General features: G+C 54.2%; 1 protein-coding gene across 1 annotated transcript; it reads right to left on the bottom strand.

Annotated features, from left to right (window-relative positions):
* Nucleotides 1-222: 222 nt before the first annotated feature.
* On the bottom strand, nucleotides 223-12,788 carry GINS2 (GINS complex subunit 2). Its single transcript, XM_032854613.1, has 5 exons — nucleotides 12,636-12,788; nucleotides 11,993-12,107; nucleotides 3,668-3,767; nucleotides 670-796; nucleotides 223-391 (listed from the first exon to the last, which is right to left on the bottom strand). Exons 1-5 carry the CDS (start codon nucleotides 12,723-12,725, stop codon nucleotides 266-268), a joined length of 558 nt encoding a protein of 185 aa, XP_032710504.1. The 5' UTR covers nucleotides 12,726-12,788; the 3' UTR covers nucleotides 223-265.
* Nucleotides 12,789-18,568: the final 5,780 nt, after the last annotated feature.

The following is an 18,568-nucleotide window of genomic DNA, read 5'->3' as shown; positions in this document are numbered from 1 at the left end:
AGCTGCGTTCCTTCCCCATAAACGAACGCGGCTCCCACAGACAGAGCTGGGACGAGACCGTCTCAAGGACCAAGCACAAACCTATTGCTTTCCAGCAACGTTATGAACCACTCCTTGTTTCATGACAGCTTTTCATACATTCAGAAAGGGTTCTAGAACTCCGAAGCTCACAGTACCTCTGTCGGGTCTCGTGCTCACACGGTGTCTGGAAGCCAGAGGCACACAGGCACAAGCGGCCAGCCTTCGCCACGGGCCGGGCCCTTCTCTAGAAGTCCTGGGACGGCGCGCCCTGAGCAGGCTGCAGGTTCGTGCGGAGTTTGTACATGTGATCGAGCGCTCGTGTGAGGAAAGCCCCGCTCGTGTTGATCTCCATCAAGGTCAGGTTGTCCAGCTGAAACACAAGAGAAGACCAACCCGGTTGAGGGTCTGATTTTGACAAAATGTACGATCTACGGAATAAAAGTAAGTAGTCACTGAATAATGGGGCTGTTTTGGTTTGGGTTTGGTCACGCAGGCCGGGCACAGCTGGGAATCCCTGCTGGCAGCGGTCCGAGCAGACGGGGCATGGGGACCACTCGCTGTCTAACACCTGTGGCCCCGGGCTTCACGGGCACATGGGGAGGGCCAGCTGCCACAGGAGGCCCGAGCCCCCGCCCCGTGTGCGCCTACCTTGGCATGTGCCTCCTGCTGCCTCACGAAGCTGTCGGCGGACACCCGCAACTTGGCCATGCGAGTGTCCCACACGTCCTTCACCAGGGTCCGGATTTCATCTGCTTTGGGGATATTGTCCGAAGCGCTACAGAAGCAAGAGCAGAGCAACAGATCACATGGGGGGCACTTGGTAAAGTAAAGCGACAACCAGGGGGAAGTATGCTGGTGTCGGCAGGTCCCGCAGCGAAGGTGGAGCCCAGACTCGCAGCCCCGAGGTCAGGGGTCGCAGCCGCCTCCGGCCGAACCAGCCAGGAGCCCTCCGCTCTTTTGGACTTTTGGAAACACAAGCAAAATGTGTTTTCCTTTGTTTTCAATTTTAAAATGTAAAAATTTCCAGCAGTTAAGTTTGCTGCCAAGGAAACTCAGCCGTGGGGATGCCTGCGTGTCTCTATCGGTTGGACGGCTGCCTTCGGCGGGGGGCGTGACCGAGCCCTGCGGTCCCGGGACCAAGGCCTGCACAGGGCTCCCTGCTCAGCAGGGAGTCAGCGTCTCCCTCTCCCCCACACTTGTGCTCTCTTGCTAGGTCTGTGGCTATCTCGCTCTCTGAAACGAATAAAATCCTAAAAAACCAAAACAGCTCTGCCACGATCCACACCGCCGTCTGCGCTCATGTTAAGCGGCTCATGGCAGCCGCGACGCCGACTCCGGAGGACAAGCGCGGAATCGGACATCCTCCTCCCGGGGTGACCGAGGTTCTGTGCTACAGAATCTCCATCTTGAAGGAACCTGCTCCAAGGGCTGGCTCGGAGGTCACGACTGCCGTTGCTCCATCATTGACCCAAGGGCTTACACCCCCCGGGGAAAGACAACAGCTCCGTGCCGGGCTCTGAGCTCCGCATTCAGGGCATTTCTATCCTCCCAGCACACTCTGAAGGAAGTACCACGTCACTCCGCAGGGGAAACACAAGGCCACTTACAGAAACCACAGGCTAAACTGCAAATTAGTATAAACCGAGCGTCCCACCACCCAGTGAATTCTGGGTAAAAGTCTGAACAGGAGTCCACGAGGGTCACTGCGACAGCCGTCCTGTGGTGAGCTGCATTTTGGATCCTTCTAGGCCATTCTAGTGTTTTGAAGGAAGCTCACACCCAGCGTGGAACCCAGTGTGGGGCTTGAACTCACAACCCGGAGGTCAAGACCCGAGCTGAAACCAAGAGTCAGATGTGCAGCGGACTGAGCCGTTCAAGTAAGCTTTGAAGGAAAAGACAAAACCCAAGATGAAAGCAGAAGCTAACAAGGCCCATCGCCGGGCATGCTGGGAGAGCGGAAACGGCCTCTCTCCCTGCCAGAACAGCTTGTGCTGCGCAGCGGGGAGTCCGGGGCTACGAGCTACATGGCGGTTGTACTTAGGAGCTATGTAGCGGGTTATACTTAGGATCCAAACATTTGGGTCTGATACTCTGAACAGCTCAGGAATGGAGGACCGTCGATTCGTTAACGGACGTGCCGGACAAAGGTGAACGTGGGTCCCTCGGCCAAACGAGCTACAAAGGATCACAAAACCGACGTCCCGACAGGAACTGCACGCGTAAGATCCTGAACCCCCAAAACTGAAGGTGAACAGGCCCCGCACCTCTGCCGCCACGTCTTCCCTTCCAAGTCCCGCCGCCACAGAAGGCTCTCCGCTTCGTCCAACGACATGCCCCAGCCAGCCACCGTCCCCAGGACACGCAGCCGCAGAGCAATAGCCTCAGCTCCCTGACGCCCTACCTGGCCTACATCAACCCCAGCCGCTCTGCTCGCCCGAACGTGTGTGCCCGTTCACGCGTCCCCGCTTCTCCCCACAGTGTCCTCTTCTGTGGTGAATCTTCCCTCCCCCAAGCCTGGGCTCCCTTCAATGACACCATCACGCGCTAGGTCTGCATCCCGACATGACCTAACAGCCGGGACACAGAGACTCTCAAGCAGGCTTCGTGCCCAGCGTGGATGCTGACATGGGGCTCAAGTGCACAAGCCCGAGACCATGACCTGAGCCAAAAATCAAGAATCAGACACTTAACCGACTGAGCCACCCAGGCGTGCCAGTCCATGCCCTTTAGAACTTGGGCGGGGCGGGGCGGGCAGCCCAACTAGTGATTAGAGGATTACTGGTGACAAAAGGCGCGGGGGCTACTGAGCTCCCAGGAGGACAGGCACCCTTAACCTGTGACAGAGCTCCAGTCAGGCGGAGCCAAAGGACGAACAGACAACAGACGGACAAACTGGACAGAGGACACAGTGTATGAAAGCCTGGAGGACCCTGGTATGTGGGAGGGGAAGAGGCCCATGTGGCCCTGGAACCCAGAGCAGCAGGGAAACCCGTCGGAGCCACAGAGGAAGGCAGAGGGAGTCCGGCTAGGCAGAGCCCCGCATGCCGCCATGAGGACCACGGCCATGACCCTTCACAGGCTCTGAGGAACAGATGAGCCACGTGGCAGCCCCATCTTTAAAAGTCCATTCTGGCTGCAACGTGGAAGAGGAGTCAAAGCAAGTGGGGAGCCCGAACTGAACACGGGGAAGCAGGACGCTGCTGCCCCACATGTGCTGCCACCGTGGGCTTTCATCATGGCCAGGGCTCGGAGCAAGTGTGAGCCTCTGGCCTTTCCTGTGAAACACAGGCCAGAACTCACATGCGCATAGTGAAGACCGGAGGGTAAAGCCTCGCCAGTGAAACAGAGCTGCGGTTAAGCAGAAGGTTAGAGAGGATAACGGAGACTCACCACTGTCCAGGGTCAAGCAATAGAGCGGCGAGGAATTCCCTAGGAGCAGGAGGGCTGGGAAGGGAAGGACAGATGGGAGAGCCCAGGCAAAAGGGTGCAAGCGCACGAGCACCTCCCGGGTTACCGACCCAGGAGCTGGGGGGCCGGGACAGCCCTCACCTTGGAGTCGAACATGGAACAGGAAGGAGAGACAGGGTCAGGGATGAGTGTCAGGAGCTCTACCTCCCACACAGCTCTGCGGAGGGGACGCACTTACTGATTCAGCAGGAGTTTGGTAAGTTCCATGTAGTAAGGGCTGGGCATGGGGGTGAAGGTTTCTTCCTGTCGTTCATGATCCCTGATCTTCTCCAACTTCTCTGAAATTGAGAAATGTATACATTTTACTATCACCATATCCAAATATTTGTTGAAGCTTTCCAGATTTACCAAGTGTCTCTATTACCTATTGGATCAACTAACAAAAACAAAGAGAAAACACTTTTTGCTTTTAACTCTTTTCTTTTTTAAAATTTTATTTATTTGACAGACAGAGATCACAAGCAGGCAGAGAGGCAGGCAGAGAGAGAGGAGGAAGCAGGCTCCCCGCTGAGCAGAGAGCCCGATGCGGGGCTCGATCCCAGGACCCTGAGATCATGACCTGAGCCGAAGGCAGAGGCTTAACCCACTGAGCCACCCAGGCGCCCCAAGAGAAAACACTTTTTTGGAATAACATATCACTAGATGATTCAGGGCCCATTTCCTCAAAAGTTTCTCTTATTGGGGGGGGCGCCTGGGTGGCTCAGTTGGTGAGACATCTGGCTTCGGCTTGGGTCATGATCTCAGGGTCCTGCATCGGGCTCCCTGCTCAGCGGGGGGCCTGGTTCTCCCTCTCTGCCTGCCGCTCTGCCTGCTTGTGCTCTCTCTGTCCAATAAATAAATAAAATCTTAAAAAAAAAAAAAGTTTTTCTTATAGAAGTTGGTAATTTCTTGTTGGCGTTGGTGTGCCTGGGTGGCTCAGTGGGTTAAGCCTCTGCCTTCAGCTCAGATCATGATCTCAGGGTCCTGGGATCAAGCCCCGCATCGGCTCTGCTCAGCAGGGAGCCTGCTTCCTTCTCATTCTCGCTCTCTGCCTACTTGTGATCTCTGTCAAATAAATAAATAAAATCTTAAAAAAAAAAAAATTCTAGTTGTGTTGCTGCTCTGGACTGCAGGATATATTACTGGAGAAACTGTGTCAGAGTCAGAAGTTCTTTTCTAGGGGAAAGAGACAGCATTCTCTCTTTGATACAAAAGGTGATGAAAGTAACCAGTGACTGAAGAAATTTACTTATACACCCCTGAGCCCTTGTTCAGAGGGAAGCAAGAGGACATAAACCGCAGCCCCTCTAGCCTGTGGGTGAGACGCAGATGACAGAGGGCCTGAGCCCAGCATCTAGAATCCTGCAGTGGAGTCCCAATTCCATCCAGCAGCAGGTCCCCCCTCTCTCTCTCCTTGTCTCATGGGTCTGAGAAAGTCCTGGATCTGGACTGGCCACTGAAGCTGAGGGACACACACACAACCGTGCTGGGGGTGGGGGGAGCAGGCTTTCAGCGCTGGGCGCCCTCCTCAGGGGCCCTTGGTGCCATGCCAAACCCAACCTACTGCCCTGCTCCATTCACGCTCCCGCTCTTACCCGATGCCCTTCTGAGAAACTGCACGCCCCTGCCAGCTGCCAGCACACTGCACCTCCACACTTGTCCCTGTGCGCAACGGACACCCCTCCAGGTGTGTTCTGGAACTCCTCTCCGACCAGCACAGAACACCACCCCAGCAGCTGTCTCTCACTCAAGCTGGTTGTGCCTCAGTACTTAACTGTCCCACCAGCTCCCTGCAACGTCTTCCACCTGAAGAAAATCCTACCGGCACCTGGCTCAGTCGGTTGAGCACCTGACTCTTGATTTCAACTCAGGTCATGATCTCAGGGGCCTAGAATCCAGCCCCGAGTCAGGATCCCCAATAAGCATCGAGTCGTCTTCTCTCCCTCTGCCCCTGGTTCATGTGCTCTCTCCCTTGCTCACTCGGTCTCTCAAATAAATAAAATCTTTAAAAAAATAAAAAATAAATAAATATGGGCGCCTGGGTGAATCAGTCGGCTAAGCACCTGCCTTCGGCTCAGGTCATGATCCCAGGGTCCTGGGATCCAGCCCCGCATCGGGCTCTCTGCTCAGTGGGCAGCCTGCTTCTCTCTCTCCCACTGCCCCTCCCCACCAGCTCATGCTCACTCTGCTGTCTCCTTCTCAATAAACAAAAATTTTTTTAAAGATTTTATTCATTTATTGGACAGAGAGAGACCGCGAGAAAGGGAACACAAGCAGGAAAAGTGGGAGAGGGAGAAGCAGGCTTCCCACTGAGCAGGAGCCTGATGTGGGGCTGGATCCCAGGACCCCAGGATCATGACCTGAGCTGAAGGCAGATGCTCAACAATGGAGCCACTCAGGTGCCCCTCAATAAATAAAATCATTAAAATAAATAAATAAGGGACACCTGGGTGGCTCAGTCGGTTAAGCATCTGCCTTCACCTCAAGTCATCATCCCAGGGTCCTGGTATCAAGTCCCACATGGTGGGGGGGGGGGGGCTTGCTCAGTGGAGAGCCTGCTGTTCCCCCTACTTGTGTCCTGACAAATGAGTGAATAAAATCTTTAAAAAAACCTGCTTAAATAAATATAAATAAATAAAACCTTACTAAATAAAACATGGCAGAGAAAGACAAAGGTCATATGATTTTACTCATATGTGGAATTTAAGAAACAGAACAGAGGATCATAGGAAGGGAAAGTAAAGTAAGACGAAATCAGAGGGTGAGACAAACCTTAAGACTCTTAGCTACAGGAAACAAACTGCGGGCTGCTGGAGAGGAGGAGGGTGTGGGGACGGGGTGACCGGCAGTGAGGAGGCCACGGGATAGATGAGCACTGGGTGTTCCACGTGCCTGATGAACACCGACCTCTACCTCGGAAGCTACTACTACACTATGTTAATTAACTGAGTTTAGATAAAAAATTTTTTAGATTTAAAAAATAAAAATTTTAAAGATTTTTTTATTTGAGAGAGAAAGAATGAGAGAGAGAGAGAGAGAGAGAGAGAGAGAGTCTGAGAAGGGGGAGGCTCAGAGGGAGAAGCAGACTGCCCCCCAGCAGGGAGCCTGATATGGGGCTCGATTCCAGGACTCCAGGACCATGACCCAAGCCGCGTAGTCGCTCAACCAACTGAGCCACCCAGGTTTCCCTAAAAAATAAAATCTTAAAAAAAAAAAAACCTTCCCAATGCCAGCTACCAAATCATAATTTTTTAAAGATTTTATTTATATATTTGACAGAGACCCAGCGAGAGAGGGAACACAAGCAGGGGAAGTGGGAGAGGCAGAAGCAGGACTCCCGCTGAACAGGGAGCTCAATGCAGGGCTCGATCCCAGGACCCCAGGATCATGACCCGAGCCAAAGGCAGATGCTCAACGATGGGAGCCACCCAGACGCCCCCAAACCATTTTTTCAAAAGTTAACTTCCTTTCTTTGACCACTCGAGTGGGTGTCTGTCCACCCCCCTGACCCACGCCAGTCAACGCCAGGGCCCACGACCTCTGCTCAGCCACGCCCAGTGGTTCCATCTCTCCTTGACCATAACCGTTCGTCCTTGACCTCAAAAAGATGACTCCTCGGAGGATATCTATCACTTGATTTCCGGAACGCCACCCTGAGTTCTCACCTGGATACCTCTGGGCCGTCCTGACCGTGCTCAGCACTGTGGTATAGAGCTCAGACCCCGCCCGCTTTACCGCCTAAACCCACACCCCATGCGATGTCCTCCCGCTTCATTTCAATACCATCAACGCACTCTTGAGGACGTCACACTTGCATGTCCCCAAGTAAGCCCCTTCACCAACTTCCTGACCAAACACTCCGGCCCACGCCCCTTCCACCCGGGTATCTGCTAGGCACCTCCGGGGTGACAGGGCCAAACCCCAGCTTCTGGTCCCTCCCCCAGCCCTCATGTTCCTACAGCCTCCCCCGCCCAGGAGGCAGCAACTCTGTGTCTTTCCACAGTTCAGGCCAGCGACCCTGCCTGTCACTCCTCAGTCTCCTCTCAGATCCCATAGTCTGTCCTTCAGCAAATCCTGCGGATTCTGCCTTCAAAACACACCGAGACGGGGCGCCTGGGGGGCTCAGTGGGTGAAGCCTCTGCCTTCAGCTCAGGTCATGATCCCAGGGTCCTGGGATGGAGCCCCGCATTGGGGTCTCTGCTCAGCGGGGAGCCTGCTTCCTCTCTCTCTCTCTCTGCCTGCCTCTCTGCCTACTTGTGATCTCTGTCAAATAAAATCTTTAAAACAAACCAACCAACCAACAATAACACACCAAGACTCCAACCATGGGAGCCCTCCTCCAGCAGCCGGTCACACTACTCGCGGCCTGGAAACTCCCCGCTGCCCTCCCCACACACACACCTTCTCCACGCGGTTGGCAGGTTCCTTCCTAGCATCTAAGTCAGAGCATGAAACAGCGCCTGGGATGAATCCAACAGACTGATGGCACCCGCGCGGGCCAGATGTGCAACTGGGAGCTCTCCCGCGGCTCCAGCGGGATCAGAACAGCTCATCCACTCTGGAGGGCTGGGAGGTCCTTACACAGCCAAGCACGGTCTGCCCTATAACCCGGCGTATTTACCCAAGAGAGGTAACAAGTATCCACAAGCTGACCTAGACGGGAATGTTCCCAACAGCCTCACTAGCCACAGCCAGAAATGGGAAGCCGTCAAGTAGCCAGAGGCCGAAGAATGGGTGACCTGGCCCGGGGGGGGGGGGGGGGGGGGGCGCGAGTGACATGGCGCTGGGCGGCAGAAGACTGTGTAGCGCTACCTGTAGCCACAGGAATGATCCCAAAGCCAGTGCCAGCGCCGCTTCTGGGGGGCTCAGTGTTGAGCACCCGATTTGTGATTTCAGCTCAGGTCATGCTCTCTGGGTCATGGGGTGGGGGGCTCCACGCTCAGGGGGGAGTCTGCTTAGAGATCCTCTCCATCTGCCCTTGCCCCACTCACAAGGGTGCACTCTCCCAAATCCACAAATCTTAAAAAAACAAAAACAAAACAAAACAAAAAAACAAATACAAAAACAAACCAGGGACGCCTGGGTGGTTCAGTTGGTTAAGTGTCTGCCTTCAGCTCCAGTCATGACCCTAGGGTCCTGGGATGGAGCCCCAAGTTGGGGGGTCTGCTCTCCCTCTCCCTGTCGCTCCCCCTGCTTGTGCTGTCAAATAAGTAAGATCCTTAAAAACAGGGCACCTGGGGGGCTCAGGTCATGATCTCAGGGTCCTGGGATCAAGTCCCGAGTCAGGCTCTCTGCTCAGCGGGGAGCCTGCTTCCCTCGCTCTCTCTGCCTGCCTCTCTGCCTACTTGTGATCTCTGTCAAATAAATAAATAAAATCTTAAAAAAAAAAAAATCCTTAAAAACAAAACAAAACGGGGGCGCCTGGGTGGCTCAGTGGGTTAAGCCTCTGCCCTCAGCTCAGGTCATGATCCCAGGGTCCTGGGATCGAGCCCCACATCGGGCTCTCTGCTCAGTGGGAACCTGCTTCCTCCCTCTCTCTGCCTGCCTCTCTGCCTACTTGTGATCTCTGTCAAATAAATAAATAAATCTTAAAACAAACAAAAAACCAGAGTGAGAGAAGTCAAGAGACAAAAACAGACTTACTAGGGGACTCCATTCACAGGACCAAAGCAGGCAGAGCCCCCCCCCCGGCACAGCAGAGGGCGGCCGGCTCTCGGCCATGCTCTACAGACCAGCCAGTGAAGCTTCAGCACTGCCCATGCAGCGTGACCCCGGCCGTGGGAAAGCTCGGGCTCGCTCTCCCCACTTTTCTGACTGACCTGTGAGGAGACAGGCTCTTGCCCCCATCACCTTCAGCGTGGACGGGCCAAAACTGCCAGAAGGAGATGTCGTGCTAACAGCCAGACCTGGCGGGGCTCCCTGCCAGAGCCCCTCAGGAAAAGGATTGGGAGCTTCCCTTTGCTGCAGACGTGCCAGGGCCACCACCCACCCCTTTTAGGACCAGAAGGGGAAAATGCCCGGGCGGTCCTTCTGAAACTGTATTTCAAGGCCTAGTTCATAGTGTCCCTGCTTTTTTTTTTTTTCTTAGAGATTTCATTTATTTAATAGAGAGCGAGAGAGAGAGATAAAAAGAGAGAAAGCACAGGTAGAGGGATCTGCAGGCAGAGGGATCTGCAGGCAGAGGGAGAAGCACCCTGCTCGCTGAGCAGGGAGGCCGATATAGGACTCGATCACAGGACCCCGTGGTGATGACCTGGGCAAAGGCAGACGCTTAACGGACTCAGCCACCCAAGGGTCCCAAAATGACATTGCATCCAGGGAAGAGGTACCCCCAGCAGATTCCCAGTTGGGAGTGGATCATCAAAATCACTCAGAGGCTTTTCAAATACTACATTCCCCCCGCCCATTCCAAGTAAAATCAATGTTCCTTTGCTATAATGAGCCACTTTCGTCTCCGAGATAGGAAGATTGGGAAGGCTCAGGATAAAGTCTGTCTACACTGCTGATACATTATTTTCTATTTTAAAGATCTAAGAGAGTCCTTGCGCACATGAGTGGCGGGGAGAGGCAGAGTTAGAGGGAGAAGCAGACTCCCCGGTCAGCACTGAGTCCACCTTAGGGCTCAATCCCAGGACCCTGAGATCATGACCTAAGCCAAAGACAGACACTTAACAAACTGAGCTACCCAGGTGCCCCCATCATTTTATTACTGATGCCTAATTAATGCACCATACCATTCACTCATTTAAAATGTACAATTCAGGGGCGCCTGGGGGGGCTCAGTCGTTAAGCATCCACCTTCGGCTCGGGTCATGGGATCCAGCCCCACATCAGGCTCCCTGCTGGGCCAGAAGCCTGCTTCTCCCTCTCCCACTCCCCTTGCTTGTGTTCCTTCTCGCTGTGTCTCTCTCTGTCAAATAAATGAAATATTTTTAAAAATAAAGGAAATAAATGAAATGTACAATTCAGGGGTGCCTCAGAGGCACGGTCCATTAAGCATCCAACTCTTGGTTTCGGCTCAGGTCATGATCTCAAGGTCATGGGACAGAGCCCTGCATCAGGTTCCAAGCTCATTGCTGAGTCTGCTTTAGATTCTCTGTCCCCCCAGCTTTTGCTCCCTCTAAAATAAATAAATCTTAAAAAAAAAAAAAGTACAATTCAATAGTTCTTAGTATATTCAGGGCTGTAGGTGATCTTCATGCCTTTTCTTTTTTTTCCACTTAGCATGTGTCCTAAGTTCATTCACCTGCAGCCTGAGCAGGACGTCATTTCTTCACACGGCTGACTACTACTCCCTGGTTTGGATGACGCCTTGCTTTCATGTGTTCTGTGTACTGAGAGAGGCTCTGCTCCTTAACATGCTACACATGGGGCTCAAACTTACAACCCTGAGGTCACTCACGACCCTAAGGTCCAAGGTTGTGTGCTGTCCTGAGGCAGACAGACACCCCAATATAATTATTTTTTTTTAAAGATTTTATTTTTATTTATTTACTTGACAGAGATCACAAGTAGGCAGAGAGGCAGGCAGAGAGAGAGAGAGAGAGAGAGAGAGAGGAGGAAGCAGGCTCCCTGCAGAGCAGAGAGCCCGATGCGGGACTCGATCCCAGGACCCTGAGATCATGACCTGAGCTGAAGGCAGAGGCCCAACCCACTGAGCCACCCAGGCTCCCAATATAATTATTTTTAAATGTTAAAAAAAATGCTTCTTCAAAGTCCTACACTATTTTTAATTTTATTTTTATTTTTAAGATGTTATTTATTTATTTGACTGAGAGAGAGAAAGCATGACCAGGAGGCAGAGGAAGAAGCAGGCTCCCTACTGAGCAAGGACCCCCCCCCCCATGTGGGCTCAAACCCAGGACCCTGGGGTCATGACCTGAGCCAAAGGCAGATGCTTAACCCATTAGGCCACCCAGGTGCCCCACATGCACTTAATTTTATTTTTTTTTAATTTTTTTCAAAAGATTTTTATTTGGGACACCTGGGTGGCTCAGCGGGTTAGGCGGCTGCCTTTGGCTCAGGTCATGATCCCAGGGTCCTGGGATCGAGCCCCGCATCGGGCTCCCTGTCCCTCTGCCCCTCCTCCAGCTTGTGCTCTCTTGCTTGCTCACTTTCAACTAAAATCTTTAAAAAAAAAAAAAAAAAAAATTATTTGAGAGAGAGAGCGCGCGCGCAAAAGCAGGGAGGAGAGGCAGGCTCTGCGCAGAGCAGGGAGCCCAACATGGGACTCATCCCAGGCCCTGGACCATGACCCCAGACGGCAGACGCTTAACCAGCCGAGCCACCTAGGCGCCCCAATATTCTTGATTGTAAAGCAAGCTGGAATATCTTAAAACCAAAATCTGAGCGACATTTGGTATGGACGCCTCAAACCGACATGACATTAGTCACAGTGGTGCGCAGACTAAGAGGTCACGCTCCAGCCGCCCCGACCTTCGGCGAACCAGCGGGTGACGCGGAGCGCAAAGCCGGGCTCGCGCCCCGGGAGGCGGTCACGCGCCCGCCCCAGCCCGGTCCTCACCCACGTCCATCCACTCGGGCGGCAGCAGCCGACACTTCTGCCTCTGCTTCAGGTTGATGGCCAGCCACAGCGGCACTCGCACCGGTAAGCCCGGCTGGAAAGGCCCCAGGTCCCCCTGCGGAAGGGAAACCCCGTCCGGGTGAGACCGCACGCGACCAGACGCCCTGCGGGCCCCGCGGCCGTCCCACCGGGGGCAGGCGCTGCGCGAGCTGGACCCGAGGGAAAACAAAGTCCAGCCGCGGGCGCAGGCCCAGGGAGGCCGCCCCGAGCCCGCGGTCCCGACCCGAGCCGGCCTCACCGCACACCTGGCCGGCCCACCTGAGCCCTGTTTCCCGCCCCGAGAACCGCCGAGACGCCGGCCACCCGGTCCACCCCGCGTCCGCCCCCCCCGCCCCCTCGGCGTCTCCACCCCCGGTTCTCACCCAGCCCCCACCCCGTGCTCCGCGACCGCCCTGACCCCCCCGTACGCCCCCACTCGGGGTTGCCCCCCAGCCCTCCCGCGACCGCTCTGCCTCCCCCGTCAGGGACTCCCCCGACCCCTCGACGGGTCAGAGGCCGGGCTGGGGTCCGCGGACGCCCCCCGCCCCACGACCGCCTCCCCGCGCGCGGCCGCCGGAGGCAAATGGCCGGCCCCTGCCCTCACCCCGATGAGGTAGATCTTGTCTAGGCTGAAGTTGGGGATTACGGTGACCAGCTCCTTCTCGGCCAGAAACTCCACCTCCGCCGCGTCCATGCCGGCCACAGCGACCCGCCCGGGACCCGTCGCCGCCGGCGGCCCCTCGCTAGCCCCGGCGTGAGGGTCCGCCCCGCCGCCGCAACTTTCCCGCCAACGTGCCGGCCCGCCCCCGCCAGGCGGAAGAAGCCTATCAGCCAGCCAATAGCAACGCGACGCTCTCCCCGTGGCGGCGGGAGGCGGGGACCATGGCCTCTTCAAGCGCACGGATTGGCGAACGTCAACGAGGCCGAGCAGACCACGCCCCATAGCGTCGGCGCTCGGTCCTCCTCTCGACAGGCCCGGGCCCCGCCCCTCCCGCGGCCGGGCCCCGCCCCCGCTGCGCTCCTCTGGTGAGCGGGACACCGCGCCCTGCACCTGGCGCTGTCGGCCCGGCTGGCCCTGTCTCCACCCTTGCGTGTCCCTTCGCCAGTCCCCGGCGCCTACACGGAATCAGGGTGGGGGTGCAGTCCGGGGCACGTGGGCACTGGGTCCCGCACCGGGCCACGAGTCAATGCATTTATGATTAGGTCAGGGCCGCGGAGGCCTCGCTTGCCTTAACCTCGCCATCTTCTGCGCCTCGGTACACCCGGCTGGAGTCTGTAAAGAGACCCCCCCGCCCCACGCACACCTTCGGATTCAAACCCCGAGTGTGTGGTTTGGCCGGCCCCGCAGCTGGCTCGGGAAGGGGCAGGTTCGCAGAGCTGCCGCGCCAGCTGATGCGCGGCTCTGTCTGCCCCGCCACTCCGGGGGGCTCACGCCCTCTCCTGGGTCGGAGCCCCCAGCGGGCTGTGGGCGTTGACATGCATACCCCCGGGTGGCTCAGGGGGTTAAGCCTCTACCTTTGAGTCAGGTCATTGTCTCAGGGTCCTGGGATCGATTCCCACATCATCGGGCCCCCTGCTCAGCATGGAGCCTGCTTCTCCCTCTGCCCGGCCACCCACTTGGGCGCTCTCTCTCTCTCTTTCTCTCTCTCAAATAAACAAAAATTTTTAAAAAGAGAAAAGGGTGCCTGGGTGGCTCAGTGGGTTAAGCCGCTGCCTTCGGCTCAGGTCATGATCTCAGAGTCCTGGGATCGAGTCCCACATCGGGCTCTCTGCTCAGCAGGGAGCCTGCTTCCCTCTCTCTCTGCCTGCCTCTCTGCCTACTTGTGATCTCTCTCTGTAAAATAAATAAATAAAATCTTTAAAAAATAAAAAAGAGAAGAAAGAAACGTGCACACTTCTGGAGATTCTAAGTCAGGGGTCTGGGGCGAGGACAGAAAACAGAATTTTAACCAGGGCCAGAAGGCTTCCTGGGCGGGAAGCCGCTAGGGCAGGCTGTTAGGGACAGGCAGTGGCTGAATTTGAACACTTCATCATTCTGTCCTGTGAAAACAACAGGAGACGGAGGATTCCAGGGTTCTGAATCCCCACAGGAAAGCTGGCCCACCCCAGATCACCCCATGCATCCTCCCTAAGCCCCCAGAAACCTGCCCCCCTGTAAGGCTGTTGGAGAGATGAAATAAAGCCATAATTAAGTTCTGCCCACTCACATGGCCTAGAAAGGCGATGTCTGCTATTTATCTGAACTGGAAATCACCTTCATTGTGTTCCATTTATGAAGACTAATACAAAGCCTCACCAGCCCGGTGCGTGGAGCCGGTGGCTGTTTTAAGTCCTCTCTCCACCCAACATGGGTCTCAAACTCATGGCTCCCAGATCAGGAGTCATGTGTTCTACCAACTGAGCCATCTGGGCGCCCCAGAGCAAACTGCTCTTGGTCTTGGGATCCTGAGTTCAAGCCCTTCATTGAGTGTGGAGATCATGTGAGGAAAACAGAAAAGGAAAAGAAAGAAAAGGTCCGTCTGGATGCGGTGTGACGGAGGGCCAGTGATGACTTTGAACGTTGGTTTCCTCATCAGCAGACGAGGTAGGAATGAGAAGGAGCCTGGGTTGTCTGGGGAGGGGGAGACGCTGCAAGCCTGGTGTCCCCTAAAATAGAAGCTCCCTCCGGCATCTGTAGACCACGTGTGCCAGCTCGTCTGGGTTTTGACTGATAGCGGAATGTTTTCGTGACTGGCAAATATTTGTGTTCCCGAATTGGCAAGGCTTGCCTCCCTGCCTTCCATAGCCTGGAAGAGAGCAAACGAAAAGAGCTAGTAGGAAAGCCCGGGTTCCGAGAGGCCATGCGTGGTGGGATGAGTAGGAGAACTAGCCCAGCCCAGTGTCACATTACCCGAGTGTCCTTGTCCCTGTCTGTGAAGTGGGGGCAGCGTGGCTGCTTGCCTCTGTGGGCTGTTGAGAGAGCAAGACGTGTGCAGTGTTGCACACTGCAACAAGACGGTGCCTTGGAGCCCCAAACGAGAGCAAATGTCAGGGGGACCTGGAGGCTCGTTAAATGTCTTTCCATTCCCTGAGGTGTCACTCACAATAGCTGAAGGGCGCAAACCACTCAAATGTCCCTCCGTTGTGGGACAGATAAACAAAATGCCGTCTCCACACAGTGCGTAATATACCCCACCACAAATGGGGACGAAGCGCGGATTCATGCTACAGTGTGGATGGGTCAGAAAACATGACGCTACGTGGAAGAAGCCAGTCACAGAAGACCACATATGACAAGTCCATTTATATGAACGATCTAGAAACTAGATGAGATGTAGAGATAGAAACTAGATTCCTGGGGCACCTGGGTGGCTCAGTGGGTTAAGCCTCTGTCTTCCGCTCAGGTCATCTCAGGGTCCTGGGATCGAGGCCCGCATCGGGGCACCTCTGCTCAGCGGGGAGCCTGCTTCCTCCTCTCTCTCTGCCTGCCTCTCTGCCTACTTGTGATCTCTCTCTCTCTCTGTCAAATAATAAATAAAATATTTAGAAAAGAAAAAAACAAACAAACAAACTAGATTCCTGGTTGCCCGGGCCGGGGAGAGGGGAGTAGTTGTTCAGGGGTATGGGGTTTCTTTTAGAGGTGATGGAAATGTTTTGGAACTAGAGAATGCTGGTGTTGCACAGCTCTGTACATATACTAAAAAACACTGACTTGTAGACCTTAAAAGGGTGAGTTTGTGAATTATTCCCCAATAAAGCTATTATGTAAAATGCCCTTCCCTAAGCTCCAGATTTAGATTTTCTGACTCAGTGACCACACACATGTAACTGGCTCCCAGGAGGATTTTATAATTGGGAAAATTGGGGATTGAAGGGATTTGCCCCAATCCGGTCCAGCGGTGAGCCACACTTGAGATCCAGAGAAGACTTCCACATGCCCACCCTCACGCCTGGTCTCCAGAGGTCAGGGAGGCAGGACCCAGGTGAGGGGACATGAAGGGCACAGGACCAGCCCAGAGGGGTGTGGTGGAGGCGAGCTGTTGTTTCAGACGAGGTGGTCAGAGCACTCACACCACTGTCCCCCGTTGTAAGAAACGCCTCCCCTAGAAGATGGGAATGACCCACGCGGTGATGAATTAAGACCTGGAGACGAAGTAAGTGGGGATGAAGGGACAACCTCACTGTGCAGAAGATTTACAAACGACGCGTATAGAGACTCTGACCTCAAAAGGTGACCCAGTCAGAGGCACGTGCAGTTCTTGATGTTGGGGTCCTGAGTTTGAGCCCCATGTTGGGGGTAGAGTTGACTTAAAAAAAATAGTGACCCTGGGGCTGCCTGGGTGGCTCAGAGAATAAGTGTCTGCTTGGGGCTCAGGTCATGATCCCGGGGTCCTGGGATTGAGCCCTATGTCAGGTTCTGCACTCTGCGGGGAGTCTGATTCTCCCTCTGCCTGCTGCTCCCCCTGCTCTCTCTCTCTCTCTCTCTCTCTGTCAAATAAATAAAATCTTTTTTTAAGATATATTTTTTTTAATTTTTAAAGATTTTTTATTTATTGATTTGACAGACAGAGATCACAAGTAGGCAGAGAGGCAGGCAGAGAGAGAGGAGGAAGCAGGCTCCCTGCTGAGCAGAGAGCCCGATGCGGGGCTCGATCCCAGGACCTTGGGATCATGACCTGAGCCGAAGGCAGAGGCTTTAACCCACTGAGCTACCCAGGCGCCCAATAAATAAAATCTTCAAAATAAATAAATGAAAATGAAGAAGAATGTGGCATGTAACTCCCTACTTCTGAAGGATGGGCTGCCCTTAGCCACTTCGTTCCGAAGAGGACAGGTCGGGAATGGAGAAAAACAGAGTAACTTGACAGTGGAGAGACCTGACCAACACGACCTTGGGCAGGTGGCCAAGGTTATTTACCACCAGCAGCAACAAGTCAAGGTGAGGGCATGCACCCCCGACAAAATGGAGGAGAAGGGCTCTTGACCTCCTGAGCCTTCCTCCCAGAATCCACAGTCCCAGTCCTGTCCTGAGGAGCGCATCAGACCGTGCCAGCAGAAGGACATTCTGCCAAGCGCCTGGCCAGCGTGTCTCAAAACTGTCGAAGTCGTCAAAAACAGAGTCTGAAACACTACCAAAGCCCGGCGAAGCCCGAGACATGAGGCCTGAGTGTATGTGCGATCTGGGAACAGAAAAAGGACATGAGGGAAAGCCTGAGGAAACATGAATGAGGAATGGACTTTAGGTAATCATAGTACACAAAGGGGGCGCCTGGGGGACCCCGTCCATTAGGCGTCTGCCTCGGTTTAGCTCATAATCCCGGGGTCCTGGGACCAACCCCTGCGTTGGACTCCCTGCTCAGTGGAGAGCCTGCTTCTCCCTCTCCCTCTACCCCTTGCCCCTCACTGGGTCATGTTCTCTCACTCTCTCTGTCAAATAAATAAAATTATAAATAAAAAGGATTCTCTCTGCCTCTCCCTCTGCCCCTCCCCCACTCGCACACGTGCTGATGCTCTCCCTCCCTTGCTTTCTCAAATAAGTAAGTAAATAAATAAATAAAGTCCTTATTAAAAAATTAAAAACAGGAGCGCCTGGGTGGCTCAGTCGGTTAAACATCTGCCTTCAGGGGCGCCTGGGTGGCTCAGTGGGTTAAGCCACTGCCTTCGGCTCAGGTCATGATCTCAGGGTCCTGGGATCGAGTCCCGCATCGGGCTCTCTGCTCAGCAGGGAGCCTGCTTCCCTTCCTCTCTCTCTGCCTGCCTCTCTGCCTACTTGTGATCTCTCTCTGTCAAATAAATAAATAAAATCTTAAAAAAAAAAAAAATCTGCCTTCAGCTCAGGTCATGATCCCGGAGTCCCGGGATCAAGCCCTGCATCGGGCTCCCTGCTCAGCGGGGAGCGGGCTTCTCCCTTTCCTGCTGCCTGTCTCTCTGCCTACTTGTGCTTGTGCTCTCTCTCTCTGTCAAATAAATAAATAAAATCTTAAAAAAAAATAAAAAATAGATGGGTGCCTGGCTGGTTCATTTGGGAGAACGTGTGACTCTTGATCTCAGGGCTGTGAGCTCAAGTCCTGCACTGGGTGTAAGAGATTACTTAAATAAATCAATTAATTAAAAAAATTTTTTTAAATAGAACTACCATATGATCTAGCAATGACACTACGATTTACCCAAAGAATACAAAAACACCAATTGGAAGGGATGTATTTACAACAGCATCGTGCTCAATAGCCAAGCTGTGGAAGCCAACCACGTGTCCACAAGACTAATGGGCGGATGAGGAGGCGGTGGCGTGTACACACAACGGAACACTCCTCGGCCGTGCAAAGAATGAAATCTTGCCATTTGCGGCGACACGGATGGAGCTAGAGAGTATACCGCGAAGTGAAATAAGTCAGAGAAAAGCGAATACCGGCGATTTCACTCGTACGTATAATCTAAGAAACAGAACAAATGAGCAAAGGGGAAAAGAGAGAGAAAAACCAAGAAACAGACTCTTAACTCTGGAGAACACACGGCCGGGGAGGAGGGTGGGGATGGGTAGCATGGGTGATGGGGACA

The sequence above is a fragment of the Lontra canadensis genome, unplaced genomic scaffold (assembly GCF_010015895.1).
Source record: "Lontra canadensis isolate GAN:19392208 unplaced genomic scaffold, GSC_riverotter_1.0 scaffold8, whole genome shotgun sequence".
NCBI classification, from domain to species: domain Eukaryota; kingdom Metazoa; phylum Chordata; class Mammalia; order Carnivora; family Mustelidae; genus Lontra; species Lontra canadensis.
Note: the sequence above shows the minus strand (reverse complement) of the source record. Positions and strands in the feature narration are given on the sequence as shown.